Here is a 13,392-nt window from a genome sequence, read left to right as displayed (position 1 = left end):
TCTTTTATATACACTTTCCCACAAACAGGAAAGCACATACCACGGCCTTTGACCAGTTGTGCACTGATTGGAACGAGAAAAACCAAATCAGTTGAATGGATCCACTGAGGTGGTTCGATCCTGCGATGCAAGCACCTCAGGCGAGCACTCGACTGACTGAGCTAAATCCCGCCTCCTTGATTTGTTAATCATAGACTACTGGATACAAACGTTTGGTAATTTTTTACTCTTAGTCTTAGGAAAATTGCTACATTTTTTTTTAGTGGCTAAGGATCCTTTGATTTTATGATGCTAGCATATCAGGTTGGTGTTTTGCGGACTCTACCAGATCCAACCCACGATCTTGAGATAGCCACACTAATATGCCATTCCCATCCCACATTTGTTGACTCTTGGAAAATTATAAAATACTCTTGTGTGTTCCATACCAATAAACATAAAGGAAACGTTTGTATCTATTTCATTTTATTTTACAGTGTTCTTTTTTTTTCTCCTGCATTGCACACAAAATATCTGTAATTACATACATGTAGTTATAAAAACGAAAAACAGCAACAATAAATTACATATACAGTTAATATGTATTTTACATAATATGTAACAATTCTCATTCAACTTCACACCTAGCAAATAATGTAATGGAGAAAGACTGAAAGTGAGTAAGTGGATCCAAATTGTAAACTTTTTTTTTAATATCAACACTTACAAAGGTCTGAAATTTAACCATCAACTTCGATATATGCAAGGTATATGAAGATAATGTTTTCCATAATAATACGCATCTGAAAGGGCACAATATTTTATGTGCACATTTGAAATGTTGTGGTGTAGCACTATAGTACAGGTGCATGAGGACCAAATGGATCTACATTTTCAAGCTTACTCCATTTCGACACTATCCCACTAAATGGTTTTAACCTGACATAGATATTTACAACAATATTACATGGTTAGATTTATTTATCTTCAATATGTCGAATATTAAGATAAACTCTTTCAATTCTTAAATTGACAGCTGACTTTTCTTTATGGTATCTTAATGTGTGCACGTCCAGTTAAACAACATTACCTAAAATGTGAATCCAATGTTCAATTGTTTTCGTAATTATGAACAAAAGGAGGGTATTTTTTTTCTTTAACAAGACCACCATAGTTTACTAAATAATCACCGTTTGTTAGTACTGGTGTTCTGGCAATATGCCAGAGACAGTCATGACAAGTACCCAGTATCTGGGTAGACTAATGACACAGAAAATCACAGATCAAACGAGAATTCTTCCTTTCACGATTTGCCTTTAGCTTTCATTGCAGGTTTCACATCCAGCGGTTTTATTGTCTGAACTTTTGTTGGGTCGTATGAGTAAGTCTTTTTGATCGGCCCCTGACCCGCTTGTCGAAATCTCAGTGCATCCACGCGTTGTCGGTCTTCCATCTGACCTGCCAGTTTAGCATTGCCCCACGCTGGAAAAAAATATAAAACCACAATGCAGCTATTTTGCAGTTCAGGCTGAATCCACAATCAAGCATGGTTTATGGACACAAGAAGTTAAGAACATGTTTTAATCAGCGAGGACCAAAATTGAATTTACTAATGCAGACCATTAATTGGGTGCTCCATGAAAACATACATAGTGTTATGTCAGGGCTTCTAGATTATGGTATTCCCACTGCCATGGCTAATGATATTCAATGTTGGGCTAAGTAAATAACTATTATTGTCATGCCCGACGGCTAGTAAATTATTTGGTCAAATGTTGCAGTTGTCTATTTTGTGAATATGAATATCCTGCCCCCATCCCAACCCCCCACTGTTAGTGTTTTTAAGTTCTATCTCCCTCTTTATATGACATGTCTGATTATTACTATTATATAGTAAAATTGTATTAACTTAAAGTAAAGCAGGGCTAGTGAATTTTTAATTGTGGCTAGTAAAAACATTTAATCACTGATCCCATGGCTAGTGGATTTGATAAACATTCTAGAAGCGCTGGTTAAGTGTAAAGCTGTATCCTAACCGGCCGCAAGCGATTATTTTAGAAATCATTGCTTTCAATAAATAGGAAGCGAAAAACAAAGTATGTTTTATATACTTATATAAGTACTGTATATATATATATATTACCTGGCACTCCATTATTAAGTTTTATACAGATGAACTAAAATAATTTATTTTATGGTTATTTCAGTTTCACACATTACTTTATTAACATTTTAATAATTTTCAAAAAAAAGTTAAATTTTGTAAACTGATCACAGTAAAACTATTTTCAGTGTAAACTCTAGTTATAGTGTTTTCCCTAGCTTGTTTTTGCATGGTGCAGCACCATGCCTCAATAGTCTAGCACCATCTTGCCTCAATCAGCATGATGCTGCCCTGAGATTAAACAAGCCTTTTTCAGTAATTAATTCTAAAATTGCCTTTATAAAACACCAAAAAAGGTATTATTAATTAATAAAATATGCTTTTTATATCTTTTGCCATTCATTTATTAAAGCAAGCACATAAATTACTTTAATGTTTATTTTTTAAATGGAAAAACAAGTGCCCCGAAAATGGTGAAAATGCCTCAAAAGTGTTTGGTCTACCATGCCTTGCCTAATTTCTAGGGAATTCACTAAATTAGTTTAATACATGTACAATAATATAGTAAAAAATATGCTAATTGGTTGCAGACTGAAGGGGCCATAACTCCAAGATGACAATGTGTAGACTTCAGAAAGTATTCTTTTTACCTAGGCTACCGCTTTAAAAAAAAAATCATCATACATAAACATGTGTGACAACATCTCACCTTGTTGAAATCCCTTAATGAATCCCTTTTTCTTGGGCTGAGCCGACTGGTCATGTTTGACGAGAACAGGGATTTTGAAGTAAGCTCTGATTTTAGGGATTTTCAGAAACATCACTTGTATCAATGAGAATGTGTTGGACGTCAGCCAGTACACCAACATGGCCTGAAACCAGACAGAAATATTTAACATCAACAAACATCGATAAAACAACCACTGTATAATGTCTGCAGAATATGCTGCACTCGAACATACACTTTTAAAGTGACATACCCTAGTTTTTAGACACCGTGAAATATTTTTCACTATTAGAGCAATTTTTGACAATCTAAATTAGAAATTACATATATTTTAAATTTTTTAGAATTTTAAGTTCATACCTCCAAAGTATTTGTGGTCATCCTGGAATGTGTATCTCAAAAAAAAAAAAAAAAAAAAATCTTAATTAAAAAAAAATGAATGTACCTCTGACAAGTAACAGTTATCTAGCACAGCTCTGGTCTATTTTAGACTATTTCCTCATTTAAACATCACAGACTTTAATTTCACTCAATTATATTTTTATCCAGACTAGGGTCTGTGCCTTTAATAGCACCACAACTACTGAATTAATGCATTCCCCGAAATGTCTTGACTATCAAGTGGTCTGTGATATCCAAGACTTAAATCATTAGGCCAAATGGAAAACACTTGTTAATAACAGGGGTGGGAATTCTCCTGAGATTAGCTGTTTTCCTCTCGTGGATCATTGCGTTTCCTCACATTTTAATCGTTCTTTCCTCCAAAATGTGTCTGATGGCACAGATTTTAACCTAGGATTTCAAGAATTTCTGGGTCCCCTCTAGATTTCCTTTTTTACAGTTTCACCCATTCCCACTCCTGTAATAAAGATGGATTTTTAATACGTCCATGCCTCTCCCTTCTGCCGTAACACACGAGTTTCAGTAATCCTTTCTAATCCATGTTTTATTCCATACCAAAATTATTGCTAAACAATAAATATTTAGCATAATCTCTTGATACTGATGACTTTAATTTAGCCAGGTATATATTATATATAAAAGCTGTACTCTTTTCTTTTGATTTGAAAAAAATAAAATAATTAATGAAAACAAGGTATGGTAACTGAAGTGATATGAACCAGGGCTCGCATTAGAAATAATTCAGGTATGTAGGGTATTGCCTTGAAAATATTATTTTAAAATTGCAAATTAAAAAATAAAAAACAATTATTAGCCAAATACTAAATATTGTAGGGACTTTGGATAAAAATGAGCAAATGACTTATTTGGCTATGGGTAGGGTGAGTGATTTATGTTGACACTTACAGCTGGGAAGTTTGAAATCATGGGCAGCATGATGACTGGCATTATCCTCATAGCCCACTTCATCGTGTGGCCCATCGTACCCGCCTTCACACCATCCGCTCCAATCTGAAACATAAACACTGAATTACACTTTGGCTTATTCAGGGCTAGCTCGGGGTACAAAAACCTCCAAAATATCCATTATTACATGAACATATTTTGCCACCTTAAAATATAATTTGTCAGTTGTTTTTAAAATTCACGTTTGGCATATTTAGCAAGTGTTTGAGTTAGACCTGCTTATAACAATTACTGATTAATATTATTAGTTAAAAATAGCAACACCTAGCTTGTGACTGGGACATTATTTGTCTCACAAGACAGGTTTTCACATAACCAATTCAGATAGAACAGTTTAATTGTTATTCAAGATATAAAAAAATCTGTTATTTTATTATCTTTTTTCCTTTAAAAAAAAAAAAAAATATATATATCAACTTAGGACAACTGCATATATAAAAAAGAAAGTGAGAGACATGCAAACCTCGATGGTCAGGAGAAAGGTAGACATGGTCATGAGTGGCAGTGCGTAGAACGGGTCTGGGATGGTGAGGTCGGTGAACCAGAACAAGCCACCGGTTTTCATGCTCTCCACCGGGAGGTTGGCCATCTGTCGCACTCCAACGAACACCGAAAGAAACACGGGAAGCTGAAAATAATAATGTTTAATCATTACAATTATTACAAATACTAAACTCCACTGATTTGTTACTAGTTTGTGAGAAAGGGAGCTCACTGCAAAAATATTATGTTGAAACAAATGCAAAAGTTGATGCCGTTACCCTCATCAGAAAAGATGTTATGGTGAGAAAACAACTATTTTAGGCATTTCGTATCCAATACTGTAAAATTATTTGAGTTAATAAAATAAATGGATGTGTTTTTTATCATGTTTAATAATGATTCCAGCCAAGTTATAACTGCTTAAAAAAGAAAACCATGTGACATCAAAATGTATTTCTGTTTCCACTCATAAGAAATCACATTAAAATTTAGTTCTAGTATAAGTGTATACAAAATAAAAGGTCTTCTACTTTTCCAAAAGACCTATGTACCCACAAAATTGACCGCTCTCCATACAAAGACTAACACAAAATAAAGGAAAGGAATGTCTGTATTATGACACCTCAGCATATTTCAAACTATGACTACAACATGTAGGTGTCCAATATAAGGCTACCATAAAGCTGGTATTATTCGCATGTTTGTAATTTTCAAATTTTTCGCGTTATTCATTTCAATGCGAAAATTACAAAACACAGATAGTTTACTAGTAAGTTCTATTAAGAAAAAGAAAGAAAACTCTCAAGAAAACGACAAATGTAACACAGTACATTTACTCAAAATACTTGAGAAAACGACAAACGTAACATGGTACATTTACTCACAATACTTGTATCACCAATATGGTAAAACAATAAATACAAAACACAATGAACTGTAATAACAAAGTTTGTTTTGTTATTGTTCCAAAACATAATTTGGACAACGTGCTTCTCAGTCAGTACTGCTTTCTATTTTTAACTGGCTCACTCAGTCCTGCTTTCTATTTTTAACTGGCCAATCAAAATAAAGGACGCTAACTGTTTTGTAAAGTTCCGATAAATGTCAACCACAAGACGATAGTTTTTTTCAGTACCAGTGTACAGGAACAAAACAGCTGAGACATTTTTAACAAACAGCTCAAATGTTTGTCTTTATTTCTTCACACTTGCTGTATAGTTGATTGAACCACATTCTGAATTACATTCATTAATTATATGCGTCACATGGTCACTCATGGATAGGCCTAAAAGGCGTGTCACTGCAGCACTCATCAGCGGAGTTGCTCAGGATACTACTGGGCTAAGTGTAACTATTAGACTACTACTAATCTAGTATGTACCAAAATAGAGTTTTGTACATGAACCCTCTGCGAAAATTAAAAAATTGCGAGATGGCTCCATTTTCAATATCGTGAAAATTTACTCCTGCGAATAATACCTGTTTTACAGTATTTCATTTTAATTCTTCGTGCTTATATCATTTTTTTGTGTGTGCTTATATCCAATTAAGGTTCAAGCACGCTGTCATGAGCACACATCTCAGCTATGTGTCCAGGACAGTGGGTTAGTTGTTTGTGGTTAGTGAGCAAGAAGAGGGTGTAGTGGTCTTACACCTACCCATAGAGTCCATAAACCGCGCTCTGGGTGGGAACTGGTACCAGGCTGCAAAGCTTGTACCTACCAGCCTTATGTCTGATGGCCTAACCACGACACCACCGAGGATATTTCAACCTTTAGTCTAGACACCAAGGGAGATAATTATAAACACACACGCTACACCTACAAACAGCTACAAAGGATTTGAATGTGCAGTTTCCCTGCAAACAAGACAACACACACACTAAACAAAATAAAATCAAACCTGAGCCAATGGCACAAGGAAATTTCTCATCACTTTGACATCATTTTTCTGCATGTAAGTCATCAACTCTGTTCCTGTTCTGGCAGCTAAAAACACAAATTTGTATAATTAATTGATGGGCTAACACACAAAATTTGCACTATTAATTAATTTACTGACAAACATACAAGAGTTGAATAATTAATTACTTATAACTGACTAAAACACATACTTGAATAATTAATTAATTAACCGACTAACAGTCATAGTTGAATAATTAATTGATTGAATGGCTAACACACAAATTTGCATAATTAACTGACTGGCAAACACACAAACTTGAATAATTAATTAAATAACTGACAAGCACTAGATTTAATAATATATTTTAAGTGGGTAATGGAAGGAAGGAAATGTTTTATTTAACAACGCACTCAACACATTTTATTTACGGTTATATGGCATCAGACATATGGTTAAGGACCACACAGATATTGAGAGAGAGAAAACCCGCTGTCGCCACTTCATGGGCTACTCTTTTCGATTAGCAGCAAGGGATCTTTTATATGCACCATCCCATAGACAGGATAGCACATACCACAGCCTTTGTTACACCAATCGTGGTGCAATGGCTAGAACGAGAAATAGCCCAATGGGACCACTGACTGGGATCGATCCCACACCGACCGTGCATCGAGTGAGCGCTGTACCAATGGGCTACATCCCGCCCCGTCTGGCACAGTGGAATGCCACTCTCTGGTAAATGCCTGCCTCATTCATTCTCAGTGATAAATCATTTCTATCTAGCACTGCATCAATGTTAAAACAAAGTTTGTGGTATGTGCTGTCCTTTCTGTGGAGAATTGAATATAAATGATCCCTAGCTGGCAATGAAAAAGGACAGTAATAATATAATAATTATTATCTAGTTAACAACATTCCAGCACATTTACTCAGTAAGAGAGAAAACTGCAACTCGCCATATTTTGATTAACAAAAAATGATAGACGGATAGTACATACTGTGGCTTACAATATACCATTGGTTGGAATGGGATAAAAAAAAAATTAATAGGTCTACCGAGGACCGTTATGTCTCAATGCGAACTCTCAAATGTTTGACATCCAATAGACGATGATTAAGCAATGAATGTGCTCTAGTGGTGTTGTTAAACAAAACAAACTAACTTTTCCTCATTTCATTTCAATTTATTTCTGTGCAAACCCAGTACCTACTGAACAGAACAGTCATTATATGATGACACCTGACTGAACTATGTGCTGAGGTGTTGTCGTCCTGCTTCATTAGTTCCATTAAAACCAGAAATATAATGTATTTTACACTTAATGAAATATGAAAAGTTCAACTGAAGAGCATGCAAATCATAACATGTTGGGTAGCTGTAGAAACAATTCCAATGAGAAAAAAATACAATTTTGTAACATTTTGTACTTGGCATTTACCTTGTAATAAACTTTAATGAATTCAGTATTTTGAGGGCTTTAGATTGCGTCAAAGTCGAGGTGATAAACATTGTGCCCAAAATAATCATGCCCCACTTAAGTACAAACATGCTGACCTCAAAAAAATAATCATGCCCCACTTAAGTACAAACATGCTGACCTCAAAATATTTCACCTCAAAACCACTCAAATGTTAAGTGTAATTACATTAAAATAACTTGAAATACATTTCTGAATATTGACAATTCTCCAGCAGCTGTTAATGACAGTACTGAACTAAAACGACCTACCTGCACTCAAAAAGACAAAAGTCCCCATTGTACTCAAATTAGCAGGGTTTTTGCCAGAAGGTAAAATGGGTATGGTGCCATACCAAAATTATTTTGTATATATATTTTTTAAAGTTGACCGTTGGACAAAATTCAGTACTCTAATCATTACTGTATGATTTTTTTAACCCTAACCCCGTAACCCATTTTCTTTCTGGGGGAGGCCTCTCATACCCCCTGCTGACTGTGGTTGCATTCAATTCCATAGCACCATACCCAACACTTTCTTTCTGGCAGAAACACTGATTAGTGAAATCTAAAGCCGTGAATTACATACCTTCTATGTGATCTCCACTCATTCTGGCTTGCGAAAAACGCTCTTGCATGCGAGTTATTATTGGCATGTGGTTTGCCATATTTGCAGCATTTCTCTGAGACTTTATAACCAGTGGAAACATCAAAATTCGCAATGTGATGGTTGCTGTAAAAGGAAACAATTTCAGAGTGTTTCACAATAACAGATTATAAGAATTACTGTCAACAATAGAACAGTGCACACATATAGTGTTGTATGTGTACGGGTTTTGAAGCTCCCCAGCAGCAACCACTGCAACTATCTATGTGTTTGCAAGAAACATTTTGTTCAGTATCGAGTCACTATTCGCTACACAAGTTTTAGAAAGAAAGAAAAAGAAAGAAATGTTTTATTTAACGATGCACTCAACACATTTTATTTACGGTTATATGGCATCAGATATATGGTTAAGGACCACACAGATAGAGAAAGGAAACCTGCTGTTGCCACTTCATGGGCTACTCTTTTCGATCAGCAGAAAAGGTTCTTTTATATGCACCATCCCACAGACAGGGTAGTACATACCACGGCCTTTGATATACCAGTCGTGGTGCACTGGCTACAACGAGAAATAGCCTAATGGGCCCACCGATGGGGATCGATCCCAGACCGACCGCGCATCAAGCAAATGCTTTACCACTGGGCTACATCCCGCCCCCAAGTTTTAGAGATCGCTACACTATTTTAAAACATTAAACAGTAGATGCTCATCAATTTTCAACTGACTAACAAACTTTTCCCTGGTTTGCATACAAATTTACTAACAAAGCCTTGCCCTTCAAATGCAAATTTTTGAAGCATGTTTATCTGTCCCCAAAAACCAAACAGAAAAATATCAATTTTTTATTTTCTTTTTTAAAAAGGCCTACTACATACACCTTCATCACTTACTGATCATCAGTGACGGCAACATTTATAGGATATTAAACGAGCCTTTGTGAGCAACAATGAAAATGATTTCATGAGGGACATAAACATGATACGAAATGGTAGTGAGGCCCGTTACCAGGCCTGTATTTTGTGGTTAACCATTGCTGATTTGGATGCCTGTCAAACGTGACCATCACCTGCGATAATGGCTCCCCACCAAGGCAAGTCCATGTTGACGTGTAGAAATTCCAAGGCTTGCTGTAACAACCCGGACGGCCAGTAATTGCCCAGTCCTACACTCTGAAGAGTGGGCTCCCCGAGCGCGTTCAGGGTCTGCACAATTTCGGGAATCTCGGGGAGTGGGGGCGGCTCGGGAATGTAGTCTGTTGGTGGCGCCAGGTCAAGTCCTTCCTGAGCAAACAAAAGAGAAATATGTCAAATTATGACAAAATATGGAAAAGTTGTCAAGATAACAAAACTGCTATGTTCAAGCATCTTTTAAAAAGACTAATTTTTTTTAAAACACCAAATATTACCAAATGTTTTATGCAAATTGTTTCTCTTCTAGGTTTTTTTTTATTTTTATACAGACGAAAAAAACAAATTCAAGTTCAGTTTTGGTAATATAACTTTTTGATCCGTATACCACATGTAGTAACATTTCAGTCATTTGACACATAGCTACCTCATTGTACTGTCTAAACAATCTTTGGTTAAATTGGGTCTACCATTAGCATGTAAAAGCTGCAAGCTTTTTACCGATTTGTCAAGAAAGCGTGCATTTGGGCCACTACCGTGTGCTATGGACTTGAACACCATACCAAACCAAAGTTTTGAACAGTACACTTCGAGTGCACAACATTTCAATTCAACACGATTGAAAAGCTAAATGCAGCAAATGTTACAAGTTCATAGTGTTTGGGCTATTGTTCTAATTATGCAGGGGCAATTGCAACGTTGCATCACCCAGCAATTTGGGGTATATGAGTCAATAATAACTCATTTAGTTGGGCGTCTCAAAGCCACAGGAAGATTAGCTAACTGTCCCAGGAGAGGATGTCCACGCGTTACGTTGCCACGTCAAGATAGAGGCATACGTCTTTCACACCTCTGTAACTGATAGATGGCTACAGAGACGGCAATTCTGGCTGGCCCATTGGAAACGTGGGTTATTCACCGACGAGTCTCGGTTCTCGCTTTACAGGTCAAGGTCAGCGATATTCACTTGTGAGTTGAGGAAAACAACAGATGTTGGGGAGGGTCTGTTATGGTTTGGGTGGGGAATTCCTTTAAAAAACTTTAAAAAAAAAAAAACCCCATCAATTCCCCACCCCCAACAATTTCATAATTTGGGCCATGTTGTTGCTGTTGATTTCAGTGTCATGTTAAATGCTTGTGATTTCTGCTTGTAAAATACCTAAGCTAAGAATGCTGATGTCACAGTATATTCATTTATAAAAAAAGAAAAAAAAGGTAATAAAATAACATTTTACGGTCTTTTTAAAATCCAACCAACTTATTAAATGTCACCTCACAGTTTTACAAATATATATCAAGCATTATCTAACAAATATGATTATTGTAAACTAATTCAGTGTACGTGTAACTGCAATTTGTATAAATACTGCATGTTCATTTCCCGCGATCACGATCTGCATGCGTGCTCACGACCATAGGTACAAAATTAACAAAGACAAAGGAAATAACCGAAACTGCAGTTAGGTATTCATTGATGCAAACAACTATTGCTTTTCTACAAATTTACATGAAGATTTACTTCTGTGTAACTGTACTGTTTAATGTCCGCAACGATGTCTCTTGACACGTGGGTGTCAGCTGACTCTGAAGCGTGACGTATATTACGCCAAGAGCTTTCCTCAGTTCAGCCAACGAACGTTCTTCCTAAGGTTCGCAAACTATTTGATTGGTGTCTGTCATGTCCATTTAGTTTAACGTGAAGCACACAAACCAGTGTAGCGAACGTTTTGTTTTTACGCTCGGTCTGGCTGAACTCAGCCCTTGGGATAACCTGTACCACGTGACCAGCACAAGCCCGCCGACAATTAAAACGGTGCGATCAATGGACCTCAAAGTGAACATCTAAAGAATTGAAGAGATACCAAATGGAAGTGTGATAATGTGTGGTGAATGACGTTACGGATCACAGCTCCATTGTTTTGTATACATGTTACAAATTAAGCCGACACAGTCCTGCAGTTAAGGCGCTTACCAGACATAAAGGTGCTTACTTGGCTGGCTAAGGGAGCACGGGCCGTGTCGGCTTATCGCTCTAGGGAAACCCCTGACATTGATTTATTAATCATCGGCTACTGAATGTCAAAGCGAGCACTTTACCACTGGGCTACGTCCCAACCCCAGTTCACAATCCTTACCTTTGGAGCACTGCTTTCATGTCTGATTGGGCCAACACTGCATATAACGGCTGCATTCTGAACACGTGAAACCAAAAACTGTCGATTTTGAAAACCTGTTGTTCGAAGGCATTGCTTTGTAAATACATGTTGATGTAAACATCGACTGGATAACTTAAAAAAGACAAAACAAAAAACATGTTACACAAAATATTAATCACAAATATGTTTCGTATTATAATTAATTAACAATATGCTTAAAAACTAGTAGATTGCACATATTTATTAAAGTGGTAACTTTATTTAACAGTTAATTAAATGAGCATAAATGATGACAAATAAACTAGTCGCTGTTACCAAAATGTGTAGGCTTATTGTCAAAAGTACTATTAATTCTGCTACATTGTTACAATTGTAATTTTGTCACTGAAACAAATATACATTGTATCCTAAACTATCAATGCCATCCCCATTGAAAACTATCAAAGTTTATTTTGTTATTTCAACAAAAACTGTGTTAACATGATATTTCATTATATCATATTTAGTTCATTTAGTTATGACATTTTTTAAGGGGGGGGGGTGGGGATGCTGTAATGTATGTGTATCTAAGGTTTTTTGCACTATGACAATATTAAAAACAGACATCGTTTGCAATGAGTAACTAAATGCCATATGACAATGTTACCACCCCCCTCCCACCAATCCGAAAGACGACATTACACTTTAGTTGAAATCATGGTACAAGTGACCAGGTAACGCAGGTTCGAACCCGACTACTACAAAATGACCTTCACTGTTTGTAACTGATATTGTAATTGGTTATGAAATAAAAATATGAAATGATTTTTCACATCACATTCAAACGCGTTTTGTCCAAAATGATGGGCATCTTACTCGAGAGGTTTGATTGAGATATCTGATGCAAACTCGCACATGCTTAAAATGTGCAGCCATCGTTACTGTTCTTTGCCAATATTTTCCTCCTACTTTGATATGTGGTTCAGCGCATGTCCAGTTCACAAAGCACGTTCGCAACACAACATTTTGATACAACGGGGATTTTTTAAATGTTTTTATTTTATTATTTTTTTATTTTATTTTTTTACGCAAGAGAGGGAGGAAGGTGGGAAAAGAAGGAGAGAAGGAGGTAGAAAAAGAGAAGTAGAAAAAGAGAGAGAGAGAGAGAGAGAGAGAGAGAGAGAGAGAGAGAGAGAGAGAGAGAGAGAGAGAGAGAGAGAGAGAGAGAGAGAGAGAGAGAGAGAGAGAGAGAGAGAGAGAGAATAAATACATAACAATTAGGACAGCCTATGATCGGCAGGTGCTGGGTTCACATACCTGCACCTCTTAACCAAAGTTGGTAAGACGTCAGTGAGATGCGACCCCAGCACCTGCCAATCATAGGCTGTCCTAATTGTTATGTATTTATTCTACAGCATATACTTTTTTGTTCACATTAAGTGACATATTTATCACACTGAAAATGGTGACTTTTTATCACTTTAAAATCGTATCTCTGCA

General features: G+C 36.3%; 1 protein-coding gene across 1 annotated transcript; it reads right to left on the bottom strand.

Annotated features, from left to right (window-relative positions):
• Window positions 1-153: 153 nt before the first annotated feature.
• On the bottom strand, window positions 154-12,870 carry LOC121388817 (mitochondrial inner membrane protein OXA1L-like). The gene is made up of 9 exons (XM_041520325.1): window positions 12,769-12,870; window positions 11,893-12,045; window positions 9,697-9,910; window positions 8,612-8,755; window positions 6,564-6,649; window positions 4,642-4,806; window positions 4,119-4,223; window positions 2,793-2,955; window positions 154-1,461 (listed from the first exon to the last, which is right to left on the bottom strand). Exons 1-9 carry the CDS (start codon window positions 12,826-12,828, stop codon window positions 1,283-1,285), a joined length of 1,269 nt encoding a protein of 422 aa, XP_041376259.1. The 5' UTR covers window positions 12,829-12,870; the 3' UTR covers window positions 154-1,282.
• Between the last annotated feature and the right edge of the window lie 522 nt (window positions 12,871-13,392).

The sequence above is a fragment of the Gigantopelta aegis genome, chromosome 14 (assembly GCF_016097555.1).
Source record: "Gigantopelta aegis isolate Gae_Host chromosome 14, Gae_host_genome, whole genome shotgun sequence".
Lineage (NCBI taxonomy): Eukaryota > Metazoa > Mollusca > Gastropoda > Neomphalida > Peltospiridae > Gigantopelta > Gigantopelta aegis.
This window is presented reverse-complemented; position numbering and strand designations above follow the sequence as displayed.

Coding starts and splice junctions, on each gene's coding strand:
- LOC121388817 (XM_041520325.1), bottom strand. CDS start 12,828: ATGGCTGCACATTTTAAGCATGTGCGAGTTTGCATCAGATATCTCAAT. Junction 9,911..11,892: donor ATGAAAGCAGTGCTCCAAAG/GTAAGGATTGTG, acceptor TTGTTTGCTCAG/GAAGGACTTGACCTGGCGCC. Junction 4,807..6,563: donor TCCTTGTGCCATTGGCTCAG/GTTTGATTTTAT, acceptor TATTATTTTCAG/CTTCCCGTGTTTCTTTCGGT.